This window comes from Zingiber officinale, chromosome 10A, assembly GCF_018446385.1.
Source record: "Zingiber officinale cultivar Zhangliang chromosome 10A, Zo_v1.1, whole genome shotgun sequence".
Classification (NCBI taxonomy): Eukaryota; Viridiplantae; Streptophyta; class Magnoliopsida; order Zingiberales; family Zingiberaceae; genus Zingiber; species Zingiber officinale.
Genome location: NC_056004.1, coordinates 51,682,652 through 51,697,587, shown reverse-complemented (window position 1 = coordinate 51,697,587; position 14,936 = coordinate 51,682,652). Strand labels below are relative to the sequence as shown.

At 34.2% G+C, this 14,936-nt stretch overlaps 1 protein-coding gene across 2 annotated transcripts in view; it reads right to left on the bottom strand.

Annotated features, from left to right (window-relative positions):
• Window positions 1-14,936, bottom strand: part of LOC122027112 (nifU-like protein 4, mitochondrial) — a 56,551-nt gene that overhangs the window by 23,208 nt on the left and 18,407 nt on the right. For both annotated transcript variants that reach the window (XM_042585963.1, XM_042585964.1), the window contains exons 4-6: window positions 7,481-7,656; window positions 6,713-6,816; window positions 6,503-6,614 (exon numbers count right to left, since the gene is read on the bottom strand). In XM_042585963.1, coding sequence (XP_042441897.1) covers window positions 6,503-6,614; window positions 6,713-6,816; window positions 7,481-7,656 — 392 coding nt within the window. The remainder of the gene's footprint in view (window positions 1-6,502; window positions 6,615-6,712; window positions 6,817-7,480; window positions 7,657-14,936) is intronic.

The window sequence follows — 14,936 nt, the reverse complement described above, 5'->3', positions numbered from 1 at the left end:
CAACAAAGAAAATAAATTAAATCAACCCATAAACTAACTAATCAAAACAGAACTAATAAAATACTTTAATTATTATATTTTGACTTATTTGACTCTCATGGAGTAAAATCACTAAATTAAAGTCTTTACTGCTTACTTATAATAGATAATTACTCGAAATATATATGGGTTAAATTCTTAACTCATAAATATGAAACTTTTGAAATATTTAGTAACTTCTGAAAACAAATAGAAAATGAAAAAGAAATAAAAATTAAGAAAATTAGAAGTGATAATAGAGGTGAATTTAAAAACAAAAATGTTACAAACTTTTGTTTAAAAAATGATTATCATCATGAGTTTTCATGTCCCAAGACCCCACAACAAAATGATCTAGTCGAACATAAAAATAGAACCTTACAAGAAGCTACAAGAACAATGTTAAATTAATATAATTTACCTAAATATTTTGGGTTGAAGCTATTAATACAGCTTGTTATGTCTAAAATGGAATTATAATCAAAAAATTTCTAAATAAAACATCTTATAAAATTTATTTTAATAAAATTCCAAATATAAAATACTTTAAAGTATTTGGATGTAATGTATATATTTTAAATCTTAAAGATCACTTAGGAAAATTTATCTCAAAAACCCAACAAGGAATTCTTCTTGGATATTCTTCTACAAGTAGAGCTTATAGAGTTTATAATAAATCTACTTCAACAACTGAAAAACCCACTAATGTAACTTTTGATGAAACTAACAATATAATTAATCTTGAGAAACCTATTAATCAACATAGTTCAACAAATCAAGAAGGAGAAGAGCAATTAACACAAAACAAAAAAACTAACCGACGAACAATACGACTAAACCCTAATCATCAATTGAACAAATAATAGGTAATTCTGAGTTAAGAGTTCAAACCCGATCAACCTTTAGGAACTTAAGTCAAATAGCACTAATATCAAAAATTAAACCCAAAACCATAATTGATGCATTGTCTAAGCCTGACTGGGTAATAACAATACAAGAAGAGTTGGGTCAATTTAAAAGGAATCAAGTTTGGGATCTTGTACCTCCACTAAAAAGTAAGTCAGTTATTCACACTAAGTGGGTATTTAGAAATAAGTTAGATGATTAAGGAGAAATCATAAGGAATAAAGTCCGACTAGTTGCCAAAGAGTTCAGTCAAATCAAAGGACTCGACTATAACAAAACTTATGCCCCGGTAGCTAGGCTTGAATCAATTAGGATGCTGCTAGCCTATGCAGCATACAAAGGATTCAAATTATATCAAATGGATGTAAAATCTGTTTTCCTAAACGGGCAAATTAAGGAAGAGATCTATGTAAGTCAACCCCTCGGTTTCGAAAGCTTAGAATACCCAAACCATGTCTTTAAGCTAAAAAGGTATTGTACGGATTAAAACAAGCACCTACGGCTTAGTATGAAAGACTATTTAGCTTCCTAAATTCAAAAAGGTTTAAGGTTAAATCGACCCTACACTTTTCATAAAAAACATTCTCAGACATATTCATAGCTCAGGTTTATATAGATGGCATAGTGTTTGGGTCAACTAACTCAAAATTTTTAAAAGAATTTATAACTTTAATGGAAAATGAATTTGAAATGAATCTAGTTGTAAAGTTAAACTACTTTTTAGGATTACAAATTAAACAAACTAAAAAAGGAAACTACGTACATCAAACTAAATATATAAAAGAACTAATTAGGAAATCTAGTATGGAAAACTCTAAAGAACTAAAAACACCTATGGCAAGTAACATTAATCTAGATAGTGGCCCAAATGGTAAACTTAAAATACTATAGAAGTATGATAGATAGCTTACTATACTTAATTGCAAGCAGACCTGACATATTATTTGCAGTATGTGTGCTCGTTATCAAACATGCGCTAAAAAATCTCACCTATCTTATGTTAAGAGAATAATTAAATATCTAAAAGGAACCACTATGTAGGAATGTGGTATCCAAGAACATCACATTTTGAATTGGTTGGCTATACTGATTCGGATTTACCGGCTGTAAGTTAGATAGAAAGAGTACAAGTAGAGGATGTCAACTACTAGGATCTTCTTTAGTCAGTTGGTTTAGTAGAAAGCAACATTATTTTACCTTATCTACTACTGAAGCCGAATACATAGCAATGGGCGAATGGGTAGCTTAATTGTTATGGATGTCCCATACTTTAAAGGATTTTAATCTAGATTATAAAAATGTGAAAACATATATTGATAATATAAGTTCTATAAATCTAACTAAAAATCCAGTACATCACTCTAAAACTAAACACATAGAAGTAAAACATCACTTCGTTAGGGATCATATCACTAAAGGAAATATCGAACTTAACTATATTGACTCTAAATCTAACCTAGCTGATATATTTACCAAACCTTTACATGAAAATAAATTTAGTAACTTAAAAAGACATTTAGGTATGTGTTTTATATAATAAATTTGTTTATCTCTTAACATATTTTTAAAAAATATTACTTAGTAGTTTTTCAAAATTCCCCTTTCAAAATTTATTTTCAAAACAGATTTTAAAAAATTTATCTTTTTGGAGTAGCCTAGGTTTTAACGTAGAAATGTATGTTCCTATAGTTTTAGCAGCCAGCATCTCACAAGCACAGTAAGTTACCTTGCTTGTATATTTAGAAACATAAAACGGCGTAGCATGCTTAGGCTTAGTCTAAGATTTTAAATGCTTAAGTTAGTGCATTGCTATAAATATGGGCTTTAAACAAAATACATTGATCAATTTGAATAATCTAGCTAGTAACAAACTAGTTAGAATCAAATGTTCAAATTGACCTATCTGAATCTGAAGTTGCTATCTTATAATAGCCAGCTAAGTATGAAGGTTGGGCATTTCATCATAAGGACATTTTTCTAATTTTTACAACCATACTTGGACTTTTAGGTACCTATCAATTTTAAGGGAGCTTCAATATCATTTTCTCAATTTTTAAATTTTTTCTTCTTTACAAAATATTTTCAAAATCATTTTCAAATCTTTCTAAATTTTTAAAACCCACATTAAATTTTTCAAATTTAACTTTACAAATTTTCAAGTTCACTTTCAATTTTTTTTTCTCTTTATAAAATTTTTAAAATTATTTTTAACTCTACAAATTTTTAAAATTATTAACTTAACAAATTCTTCAAAATTATTTTTAAAACCTTTACCTTAACAAATTTTCAAAATTATTTTACCTTAACAATTTTTTTAAATTTAACTTATCAAATTTTCAAAATTATTTCAACTTTTACAAATTTACAAACTTAAAAAATTTTCAAAAAATTAACTTTAACAAATGTTCAATCTTACTTTCAATTTTTACTTTACATATTTCAAACTTCCTTTTTTTTAAAAATACTTTCAAATTTTTGCATATATTATTAACTTAACTGTGAACTTTTATTGACAAACATAAAAAGGAGGCATTATTGGTGCAAGTTACACCAGAATCGAACCTGAGTTTTAATGTTGTCAAAGGTTCAAATTAAGTCTTGTTGTGATCTAACAAGTTGACTAAGTGTGCAGGCTTTTTACTCAACTTGAAGAAAGTCTTAGCATATCATTGAAGCCAGGCAAAAAGCCCAAGTGGGTCGAGAGAACTCGACACTTGGCAAAGAAACTCGATAGGTCTGGAGGACCGTAGATCGAGGGAAAATCCTGGTGAGCCGATCCAATGCTAAACGGCAATGTCCAAACAGGTCTGAAGGACCAATGTTTGGTCGGTAGGTTGAGGTAAGCAACTGGAGAAGAGCGACGGTGAGGGCGTATTCCGAGAAGGAACAAACTCTAGGTCACTAATCCAACTGAAGAAACCGGGAAGGTTTTTAAGTTGAGATCAAGACAGTCTTACTGCCTACTCATGCATATTACTATATTCTAACCTTTGTTATGCAGGGATATATAGTCTAACTCGTCTAACTCTGTTTTGCAGGAAATGACTTAATCGATCGACCGAACCCGAGGATCGGTCAACTGAACAAGGCTAACTCAAACCAGAGACTAATTCAGACCAAAGCAGAGCAGAGTTCGATCGAAATCCGATCGGTCAACCGAACCAGAGGATTGGTCGACCGAACTTTGATAATGTGGCACAGATCAGACCGAGCCAAAGGAAGGAAACCTGGCTAATCGGTCGACCGAACCAAGGGATAGGTCAACCGAAAGATCATCTCATTCAAGCAACATTAAGTGTGAATCTCGACGAACAAGGAAATTCACTATTCGGTCGACCGAACAAAGTGATCGGTCAATCGAACCAGGGGATAGGTCGACCAAAAGATTATCTCATTAAAGCAGCAATAAGTGTGAATCTTGGCGAACAAGGAAATTCACTATTCAGTCGACCGAACAAGGTGATCCGTCGACCGAACCATTAAAGATCATAAATGCTCAAAGATCGGATCTCAGCGAAGAAGGGAGCGTGTTCAGTCGACCAAACCCGAGGATCGGTCGACCAAACGGTAACGATGCTTATAAAAGGAGAGCTCGAGGTTCGAGGCTGATTATCTGTTTTAAGTTCATCTTTGTGCAAAGCTGATGTTCGTGCTACTACTACTCATCTTTATAAGCAAGCTACTGCTCCAAGACGTGCCGACAAGCTGCATCCTTATTTTTCTGTCGGTATAATTTTTATTTAGCTTGTATTGTAGTTATTCGAATAAGATAGTAGGCTGTTACTATCTTATACTTTTTCATTGTACGAATTTCTTCTTTTCGAAGGTTTCGGAAAGAAGAATTATAGTGGATTACCCAATAGTGTGATCAAGAGATCGCGGGTGTTAGAGTAGAAGTCGACCTATGCTCCGAACCAAGTAACCAAAACGAGTCATTTATTTTCCGTTGCACTGCTCTTGTTTTTATGTTACAAAAAGAAAAATTTTTAACGTGCGATACTCACCTCCCTCTATCGCATCTTTTGATCCTTCAATTATTATATTATTGTACTAAATAGGGTTATAATAACTTTAGACATGACAAATATTCCATCTAAGATTTAGGCATAGGATTACAGCTTGGAGCATAAATATTTCCTATGTTTTTCATAAAAGAAAAAAAACACAAAAAGGAGAATTGACAAAAACATTTTTGACAATAAAAACAAAACCACCATGCTCGTGTAGTAAAATAAAGATAAAAGATATAAGAATGTTTGATCATCTCCGTTTTTGGCCACCAAAATTTACAAAGTAGCAAATGAAAAGGTCTAGAATTTATTGATCAATTCTCGAACGGATGGAGGAAAATGAACAAATGGTGGAAAAAGAATCTTCAAAAGATCAAAACTATTGAGAAGGAAATAAGAGGAAAGGAAGAAAATAATATAAAAGAGAAGGAAAAAACAAGAGGCACAATTAATTGTTGTGATCTACTCTATCTAGCTGCCACAACCTCACCACGAGCTCTCCACAAGGGGACAAGCCTCACGGCTAGGCGTGGCCGCATTAAGGCTAAGCGAGGCTTGTACGAGAGGCCTCGCAACTAAGTGAGGCCGCCATAAACTCACAAAGATCTCACGGCCAAGCAAGGCCACCGCGACCTCTCAGACAGGCAAGTCCATAGTGACCTCGTGGACAGGCGAGGCAACAGCGACCTACGAGGCCACCATGACCTCATAGACACATGAGGTCGCTGCAACCACACAACCAGGTGAGACTCCACAACCTCAACTAACATTATCATTGAATGTTAGTTGTGTTATGTGGACGCATATAAAAGGATCGTCTAAGTTTGACAAAAGGAAACTTAATTCCACATGGACAGACTAAAAATAAAGGAAACATTGATTCATAGACGATTTTAGAATCTATCCTTCAAATTTTCATCAAGTAAACGAGGAAAAGTATATTGACTCTCAAACAATTCATCCTCTTTTTCATCCATCCTTAGGAGTGCACGAGACATTACTCATGCTCTTAATAATGGGGACAATTTGGTTAGTGTGTTAGCTAAAATTTATTCACATATAAGAACAATGTGAAGTCTTTAATTCTCTTCAAGGCATGGATAACATCCTCTAGCAGAAGATATCTTGGCTATTAAGAAAAATAAACATGAGGACATTTCATATAACCTGAAACAACAACAGCTAGAATAGCTCATTTCAATTGTAGTGCAAATTGAGAGTGGATAGAAAGGAGAGGATCGAGAAGAAGAAAAGTGATCAAAAGTTATATACTTGGATTAGCAGGAAGGAGTGGAAATTTTAAATTCCATTCTATGCTTCTTCAACTCTTTTCTACTCAAGTTGGAAAGGCACAAAGGATGGTATCCAGTGGTAGTTTGGCCATAGTCTGACAACATTGAAGGTGGTCTGGCCAACGAATCTCATGCCCATCAATGGTCCAACAATGCGATGGCCCAGCAAATGGTCCAACGACAATAGATGATGATACAATAACGAAACTGAAGTATTTCCTAGAAAACTTTCTGAGGATGAGCTATTGGAAAACAATAGATTGATCTAGGGATTACCTCCGGTACATAATGCATGAGCATGTTCTCAATGCCAGACTTTAATGTCACAGATGAGCTTGGGCAGCCACTGCAGGCACCTTGCATCTTTAACTTGACAATTCCAGTGTCTCTGTAAAGAAAACAATAAATAAAATTCAAATTAGGCTAAATATGCAGAAGTTTGTTTTCAGTATGATGAGAAGCAAAGAGGGTAGGTCAGAGAGATACGAATCAAATCCACAATACTCAATATCACCACCATCATCTTGCACTGCAGGACGAATTCGTGTCTCCAACAATTCTTTGATCATTGCAACAATTTCTGAATCATCCTACAAATGTCCTACTTTTAGACGAGCATCATCACAAACTTTAATATCTGATCCTAATTGCAAATTTGAACTACCCAAACGTCAAATTGTACTTATTTCATAAAAATTGTAACAAAAGATGATTACGCTCACCCCAAGCGCTCCTCATAGCCTATCACCGGGTTTACTTAATTCATATCAAGAATCAAGCTTCAGAAGTTTATAATTGAATCAAAATTGTTTATCTCTTTTGAAACATTTGATATAAAACTCCAGGAACCCCGTTAGAGCTGACCATTAACAAGTCAGCAATCTCCATCTAGCAACTAATATATCCTTTTTTGGAAAAAAAATTATAAGACACCAAAGAACACTATAACTTCAGAAGTACACTCAATTTCATTGCAATATCTAGCAATGCTGAAAATTTCTAATACAAAGATTGACCAATAAGCTAGAAACCAGCATCCGAGGTATTTCTGTACCAAGCTTCTCAATTCAATTTATTTCACAAGAAATTTGATTTCCCTTTCTGATCAATTCAATAGCTAGGTGAATTGTCTTTGTTCTAATTCAAAAAATAAACCAACTAAAGTTTACATAATAAATCTGTTTAAATGTTTGAGTTCCTCAACTGCAGCAAATATAAAAAATTCTGGAATCATTGTACAATTTACAAGAATACCTCCAGTATGGCTGTGTCCATGGAAGCAACAACATTTGAATCTAGAAATAGTGGTTTCCCAGATGAATAGAAGTCCATAATTGCTGCAAAAATTTCAGGCTTAAGGAAATCCCATGAAGCTTTTTCCGATTTTGTTACTGTAACAAAATCTGATGCAAAGAAGACTCTTGTAACTCCTAAATTTCCACCAATTAAAATAATTTTAGAATATTTCAATGCCCTCAAGTATCTGACACCGTAAAAGGAAAAGCATAATAATAAACATAAGCTGAAAGGAGAAGTATATGTCCAGTATTCAAGGAAATGGAGACTTAAACAAGAAAATTTGCCTTGCTAGGAAAAGATTTTCCTGCTGGCACTACAAGACAACCAAACTTCATAAATACTAGAAATTTGTGTGAAAGAAAGAAACCAACAGTGGATAATCGTCCATGGCAATTCATGAAGAAATAACACTAGAAATGTTGAAAGTACATCAACTAAAGTCTTCTTTGGTCCGCATGCCTTATACGTGTTGAATCGTGGTGATAACAAAGTAAACATGAGCACTAGAGGGGGAAGAGGAGTGAATAAAATGCCTGCAAATAAAATTAATGTTTTCTCTTGCTGCGATCCCAACAAGATCACAAAGCACAATTTAACAATGAAAGAATATAAAAGAAACATAATATATTTAATGTAGTTCGACAGCCTCAGGCTCCTAATCAACAACTTATAATCTATTCAGTGGATCACTCCCAGAGTCTCTTTCTCCTCTTAGGTAAAATATTGGAGGTGAAGAAACCGCTTACAAGATCATCAACGGATAGCATTGGAAGCTTATAACAAAATTCTAAGATTTTACAATGAGGCCAGACAGCACGACTCTAATCACATGTCGACTGAGGTGGGAAGCCCAAGGTCCTAAGATAATAAGAACGTCAATCCCATGCCAACCAAGGTGACAAGCTCGATCCCACAGAGGTATTGGGGATAATAGGAACAACAATCCTGCACCAACCAAGAAAACAAGCCCAATCCCATTAAGGTCCTAGGGAGAATAAAAATATTAATCGTACGCCGACCAACCGCGGTGAGAAGTTCGATCCCGATGAGATTCTAGGGATATTTTTAGAAATTTATTTATTTTTCATTTTTATTTTAAAAAATAAAATTTTTTTATTTATTATTTTTCATTTCTGACCGTTAATTTAAATTTCTTCCCCTATTTTTCCTTTTTAATTATTTTCTCCTTGATCCATTAAGTTTTATCTCCTTATTAATTTTTTCTTCTTTATCCATCCATGAGGTAAAAAGAGAGGAAACAAACCTCTACCTCTTTATCAATGATTAATTTCTTTCCGCTATCTAACCAAGAAAAAAAATTCCTCTTAAATGAGTTAATTTTTTCCCTCTATCTTGAATCATAGTACACACGAAGAAATAAAATAAAAAATAGCGTAGGTATTGTTGTCCATATTTCACTAAAGGATAAACTAGTAGTAGTTAAAAAGGGGATAAGATTATACCTCAAGATAGTGGTGGAGAAAAAATTATTAATATAATTAGCATATATATGCACTTCAAGTAGGATTAGATGAACACATCAAATCTATATTTTGGGATGACCTAGATGAGGTAGTGCAAAACATTCTCCAAAATGAGCGTGGAGTGAAAAATGACCTAGATAGGGTGCATAAGAGTTATGGGTTTGGAACAAAAATAAAAAAGGAAAAATTATATTGAATTTTACAATAGCATATGACATTATATTAACTAGTATATTTTTAAAAAAAAACAGAAGAACATTTGGTCACGTACAAAAATAAAAATAATAAATTGTAAATTGACTTTCTTATTATTAGGAAGGATAAAAAGATTTGTAAAAATTACAAGGTTATCCTGGGAGAAAACTTAACTACCCAACATAAATTAGCACTGTTAGATATATCTAGTATCAATAGAAGAAAAATATACACGACTCTTAAAATTAAGTGATAAAAATTAAATGATAGCAAGTAAAACATATTTAAGGAATGGGAAAGAGCAAGTATTACGAGAAATATATGGTAATTCAAATACAACATAGAATAAGATGGTATTAAAGGTAAAAATAGTAACCAAAAGTGTACTTAATGAGTCAAAAGACTTGCACTACTAAGTAAAGAATTTTGATGGTGGAATGAAAAAGTACAAGAGAAAGTGAAAAAAAACTAAATAACCTATAAGGTATTATATACTTGTAATAAAAAGAAAAAATTTTAAAAAACATATAGTAACCAAGAAAGAGATCAAGAAAGAAGTTTAAATAAAATTTTTGAACACTTATATTGAAAATTAGATACAAAAGAACCAAAAGATATTTATAGAATAATTAAAGAGAGAGGAAGGCAAAAGATCTTACTCAGATATCAAACGTTATCCTACTAGGTGGAGTCGGATATCCACTCATTAAACAACAATCTAGCATTATCCTACTAGGTGGAGTCGGCTATCCATTCATTAAACATTTATCATAGTTTAACGTTAGTTGGCAACCTAATACAACCCTCCTCCTTTATCTGAGCCTTAGACCCTCTTCCTTTATCATAATAAGATGTATTAAAGATGAATGGGTATTAATAAATAAAGAGGAAATACAAGAGTGATAGAAAATATTTTTTCATCAACTTTTTAATGAAAATTTAAGTAATCAACTTAACTTAGATAATTTAAGCAAATCAAATCAATAAGAAATTTAAAATTTTATCGTAAAATTCAAATTTCAAAAGTAGACAAGCTTTAAATGAGAAACACAATGGAAAAGTAATTGATCGATAGAGGTGTGAAAATACTTAGGGAAACAAGGTATTGAATAGCTTACAAAGTTATTCAATTTGATATTAAAAAGGAAAAAAAAAATATCTAATATGTGAAAGGTAAATACTCTAGTTCTCTTATATCAGAACAAAGGAGACGTATAAAATTATACAAACTATAGGGTTATTAAATTAATGAGTCAAACTAAGAAACTTTGGAAAAGAGTAATAGAAAAAAGACTAAGGAGACAATGGTGACTGAAAATCAATTTGGATTAATGTTTGGAAGGTCGTCAATAGTAACTAATTGAAAAGCATCTGGAACAGAAATAATTACACATGATATTCATCGACCTAGAAAAGTTTATGATAGAGTCCCATAAAAAATTATATAGAAGATTTTTAAAAAGTAGGGTATTAACATAATGTATATTGAACTAATTAAGAAAATATATGAGGATATAGTGACAAATAAAGACTCGGAGCGGATTAACCAAAGCGTTTCCAATAAGGATAGGTTATATTAGCTTTAAGTCGCTATCTTTTTATACTAATCATGAAAGAATTTGTAGGATCGAAAAGAATTTAGATATCTCTATAATGACATGATATTGTCCACTTTGGGTCTAAGCCCTCATGATTTTGCTCTTGGGCTCTCCCCAAAAGGCCTCATACCAAATGGAGATATCTTTCTCTTATAAACTCATGATCTTTCCCATGTATTTTCAATGTGGGACTATGTTTGCAACCTTGCAACCCCAACAATCCCCTCTCAAACAAAGGACCACAGGCCTCCCACATCCGATCCTCGACCCACCAGGTCTTCCTGCCCCTCGGTCCACCCGACCTACTAAGACTTCCTTCCCTAGCCGCAACTAGGACTTCCTGCTTGGTGTCTGGTCCTCTTGATCCGAACATAAGAGCCCCCACTTTCTTTGTTCGAAGTCAATATTATACCCACATAGCTCAATCAGATCATAACTCTTGTGCACAGTCGGCGGTTAAACCTTCTAGCAATCTAGGCTCTGATACCAATTGTAGAATCGAAAAAAATTTAGATATCTCCACAATGATATAATATTGTCCACTTTGGGCCTAAGCCCTCGTGGTTTTGCTCTTGGGCTCTCCCCAAAAGGCCTCATACCAAATGGAGATATCTTTCTTTTATAAACCCATGATCTTTCCCATGTGTTTTCAATGTGGGACTATGTTTGCAATCTTACAACCCCAACAGAATTCACTGGACACATCCAATATATGGTACAATCGTGGTGCATGTTGTTTGCAAATGATATTATTTTGAGTGATGAGGCACATGAAGGAATAAATTCTAAACTCAAATCTTGACGAGCAACACTAAAAGTGATAGGTTTTAGACTTAGTTGAGTAAAGACAAAATATATCAAATTTAAATTTAGCAATATTAGACGTAATAAAATAATTGTTAAATAAAAGATGGCAAGTTTCCTGTAATTGAGAGTTTTAAATACTTATGATGCAGGAGGATTCGTTGGATCATTTTATTACTTTTAGTAAATTATTCTCTTTTTTTTTGTAATTTTTGAATCTTTTTTTGGAATTTTAGGTGTTTTTGATAATTTCTATCTTTCATATTTTAAGATTTTGAGTTCTTTTAGGGATTTTAGGATAGTGAATCTTTTTATCTTTTCTATTAGGATTTTTTTTACATCTTAGGATTTTTGGTCTATATAAGCATATGTTGTTGTTTAAGGAATTATCTTCTATTATTGAATAAAATTTTATTTTTTGAAAAACCTGGAGGACAGTGGTTTCTCTTCTTATTTTCTACACAAATTCTCCTTCTCGTCAGCCCACAAGATAATCGCTCCACCTGGTGTTAGTTGGTATCAAAGCAAGTCATATCCAATGGAAGGTCATCGTAGTCGTGATCACAACAACATGCAGGTTGAGAAGGTCGAGCACCGTGATCGTAGCATTCAGGATATGATGACGATTGAAAATTTAAAGAGGCAAGTGGTAAAATTAACCCAGCGTCTAGCGGCGATGGTGTGAAATCTTAAAGATTGTGAGATTTCAAATCAAGAATCTGAGTCTACCTTTGAGAACACAAATCACCATCAGGCTACATACTGGGAACGCTGTGGTCGAGAGGAGCTCTATGGAGACCTCAATTTTCAAGTTGATTTGCCTGAATTTTCTAGTACATTACAAACAGAGGGCTTCATTGATTGGATCAACGAAATAGAGAGGATCTTTGATTACAAAGAAGTTTCAAATCAGATGAAGGTGAAACTATCCTCATGACAGGATGACTTTTGTGGCTTGTGGTCATCCTTTTTGCATCACTTGTTGGAGAGGTTACATTAGCACATCAATAAGTGATGGCCCGGGATGCTTAATGTTAAGGTGTCCTGCTGTGGTGCTGCTGTTGGCTAAGACATGATTGATCTCTAGGCAACCCATGAAGATAAAAAGAAGTATTCTCGGTATCTTCTAAAATCGTACATTGAAGACAACAGAAAGACAATGGTGTCCTGCTCCTGGTTGTGAATTTGCAGTTGAGTATATAATGGCAGTGGAAGCAATTGATGTGTGCTGCAATTGCTCAAATGGCTTCTGTTGGAATTGCACTGAGGAAGCTCATCGACCAGTTGATTGTGATACAGTGGCAACATGGATATTGAAAAACAGTGATGAATCTGAGAATAGGAACTGGATATTGGTAAATTCAAAACCCTGCCCAAAGTGCAAGCGTCCAATTGAGAAAAATCAAGGATGTATGCATATAACCTGCACACCTCCTTGTAAATTTACGTTTTGTTGGCTATGCCTTGGCTCATGGTCAGAACTGGTGGCTGGTGGCTTCTATGCATGTAATCGCTATGGTGTTGCAAAGCAAGAAGGACCGTATGATGAATCTGAAAGGAGAAGAGAAATGGCTAAAAATTCTCTTGAGAGATACACCCATTTAGTCATCAAGGCAAAAGGCACTTTCAGATCTGCATAGCATGCAAAATGAAAAGCTTGAGAAGCTTAGCGACTAGCAAAGCCAACCAGAATTGCAGCAGAATCAGTTAGCAGCATCACCTAATAGCATTCCCTTCAATTTTGCCAATTTGGTGTTAGAAGATCTCCCTCCTGCACTAGCACCTAATATTACTCAGAACTCATGGACGAGTTCTTTTCAACCAATGGCGACTAATATAAGGAGAATTCGTTAGATCTTTTTATTATTTTTAGTAAATTATTTTTTTTTGTAATTTTTGGATTTGCGGTATTTTTGATAATTTCTATATCTTTTGTATTTTTAGATATTAAGTCCTTTTCGGAATTTTAGGATCGTGAGTTTTTTATCTTTTTTGTTAAGATTTTTTTTCTTTTCTTGCATCTTAGAATTTTGGGTCTATATAAACGTTTGTTTAGTTGTTTAAGAGACTATCCTCTATTATTGAATAAAATCTCCTTTTATTGAAAAACCTTGAAGACAGGCGGTTTCTATTGTTTTCTCCACAAATCCTCCTCTCGTCAGCTTGACACCCATTACTGCCCAATGTCGATGCCAATTGCTGCCACTCCAGTACCTTCCTCTCGAATCAAACTACCAGAGGTGTAGGAGTGGTAGTCACCAACTCTTCTTCAGCCGCAAACGAGAGCCACCGCACTGTGTTGCCTCTTTCGTGCCCTAGATCACCGACTGCCTCTCCCTCTTCACTCCCCAGCAGTTGGATTTACTTGCCTCGGCTTCTCTCTTCTACGTCGACCACCGGATTTCTTTGTCCGACGACGTGCAACCGATCCAGCGCGCCCCTGCCTTTGACACAGCCGCAGTCGCCGCCGTGAGGGTTAAGTCACCGGTCTCCCCGTAGCGCACCACCAGTGCCACCACGGTCGGCCAGTCATTGCTCTAGCGTGGATCAGTGTCACCTTGCCCTCTTCCTCTCTATCATCAACTAATCACTAAGTGACCGGCAGACCCAATAATGGAGAGGATTCTATCGGTATTAGATTGAGGTGAAGGCATGTTTAGAATTGGATTAGCAGAGATCAGTTTTGCATTCTTGGTATTGGGATGTGGAGATTTGATGCTTGGCTAGTCTTTGTAGCTTCGGCCAGTACTGTTTGCCGGCGATCCACAGTTTCGACAATCGTGTTCTGACATTGAACCCTTCCGACTATGAGCCACCAGCGATTACTTTGGACTTAGGTGAGTTTTAAGGGTAATCCATGATTATAAACTCTAATTTAATTAGGTTATGGTACGATGAAGATTAATTATTGGATTAAACCAAAAATAGTCAAAAAGATGGATTAATTAGGGTTGATGATAGGGTTAACCCTAATTTGATTACTGGATTAGATTAAGTGAAGTTGATCATTAAATTAGGATTAATTAATGATCGTTCGATTAGGATTTTTCCCAATTAGTTTGGGGATTGGATTTAGCTGTGAATATTACATATACAATTAACTAAATTAAATATGTGATGCAGGACTTTGATTCGAAACGAGCGTTACGACGTGGGAATTGCATAGTACGATCGACAAATAAAGGTGGGTACTTTTTACCTTGTTTCTCTAGTACTTTGACCTTAGTGCATGAACTATGTTCGGATAATTGTCGTATTTACCTTGACTCCACTCATATTTTTCTTGAGTTTGATACTTACCTGCTTGATCTTTAAGATGATCGAATCCAT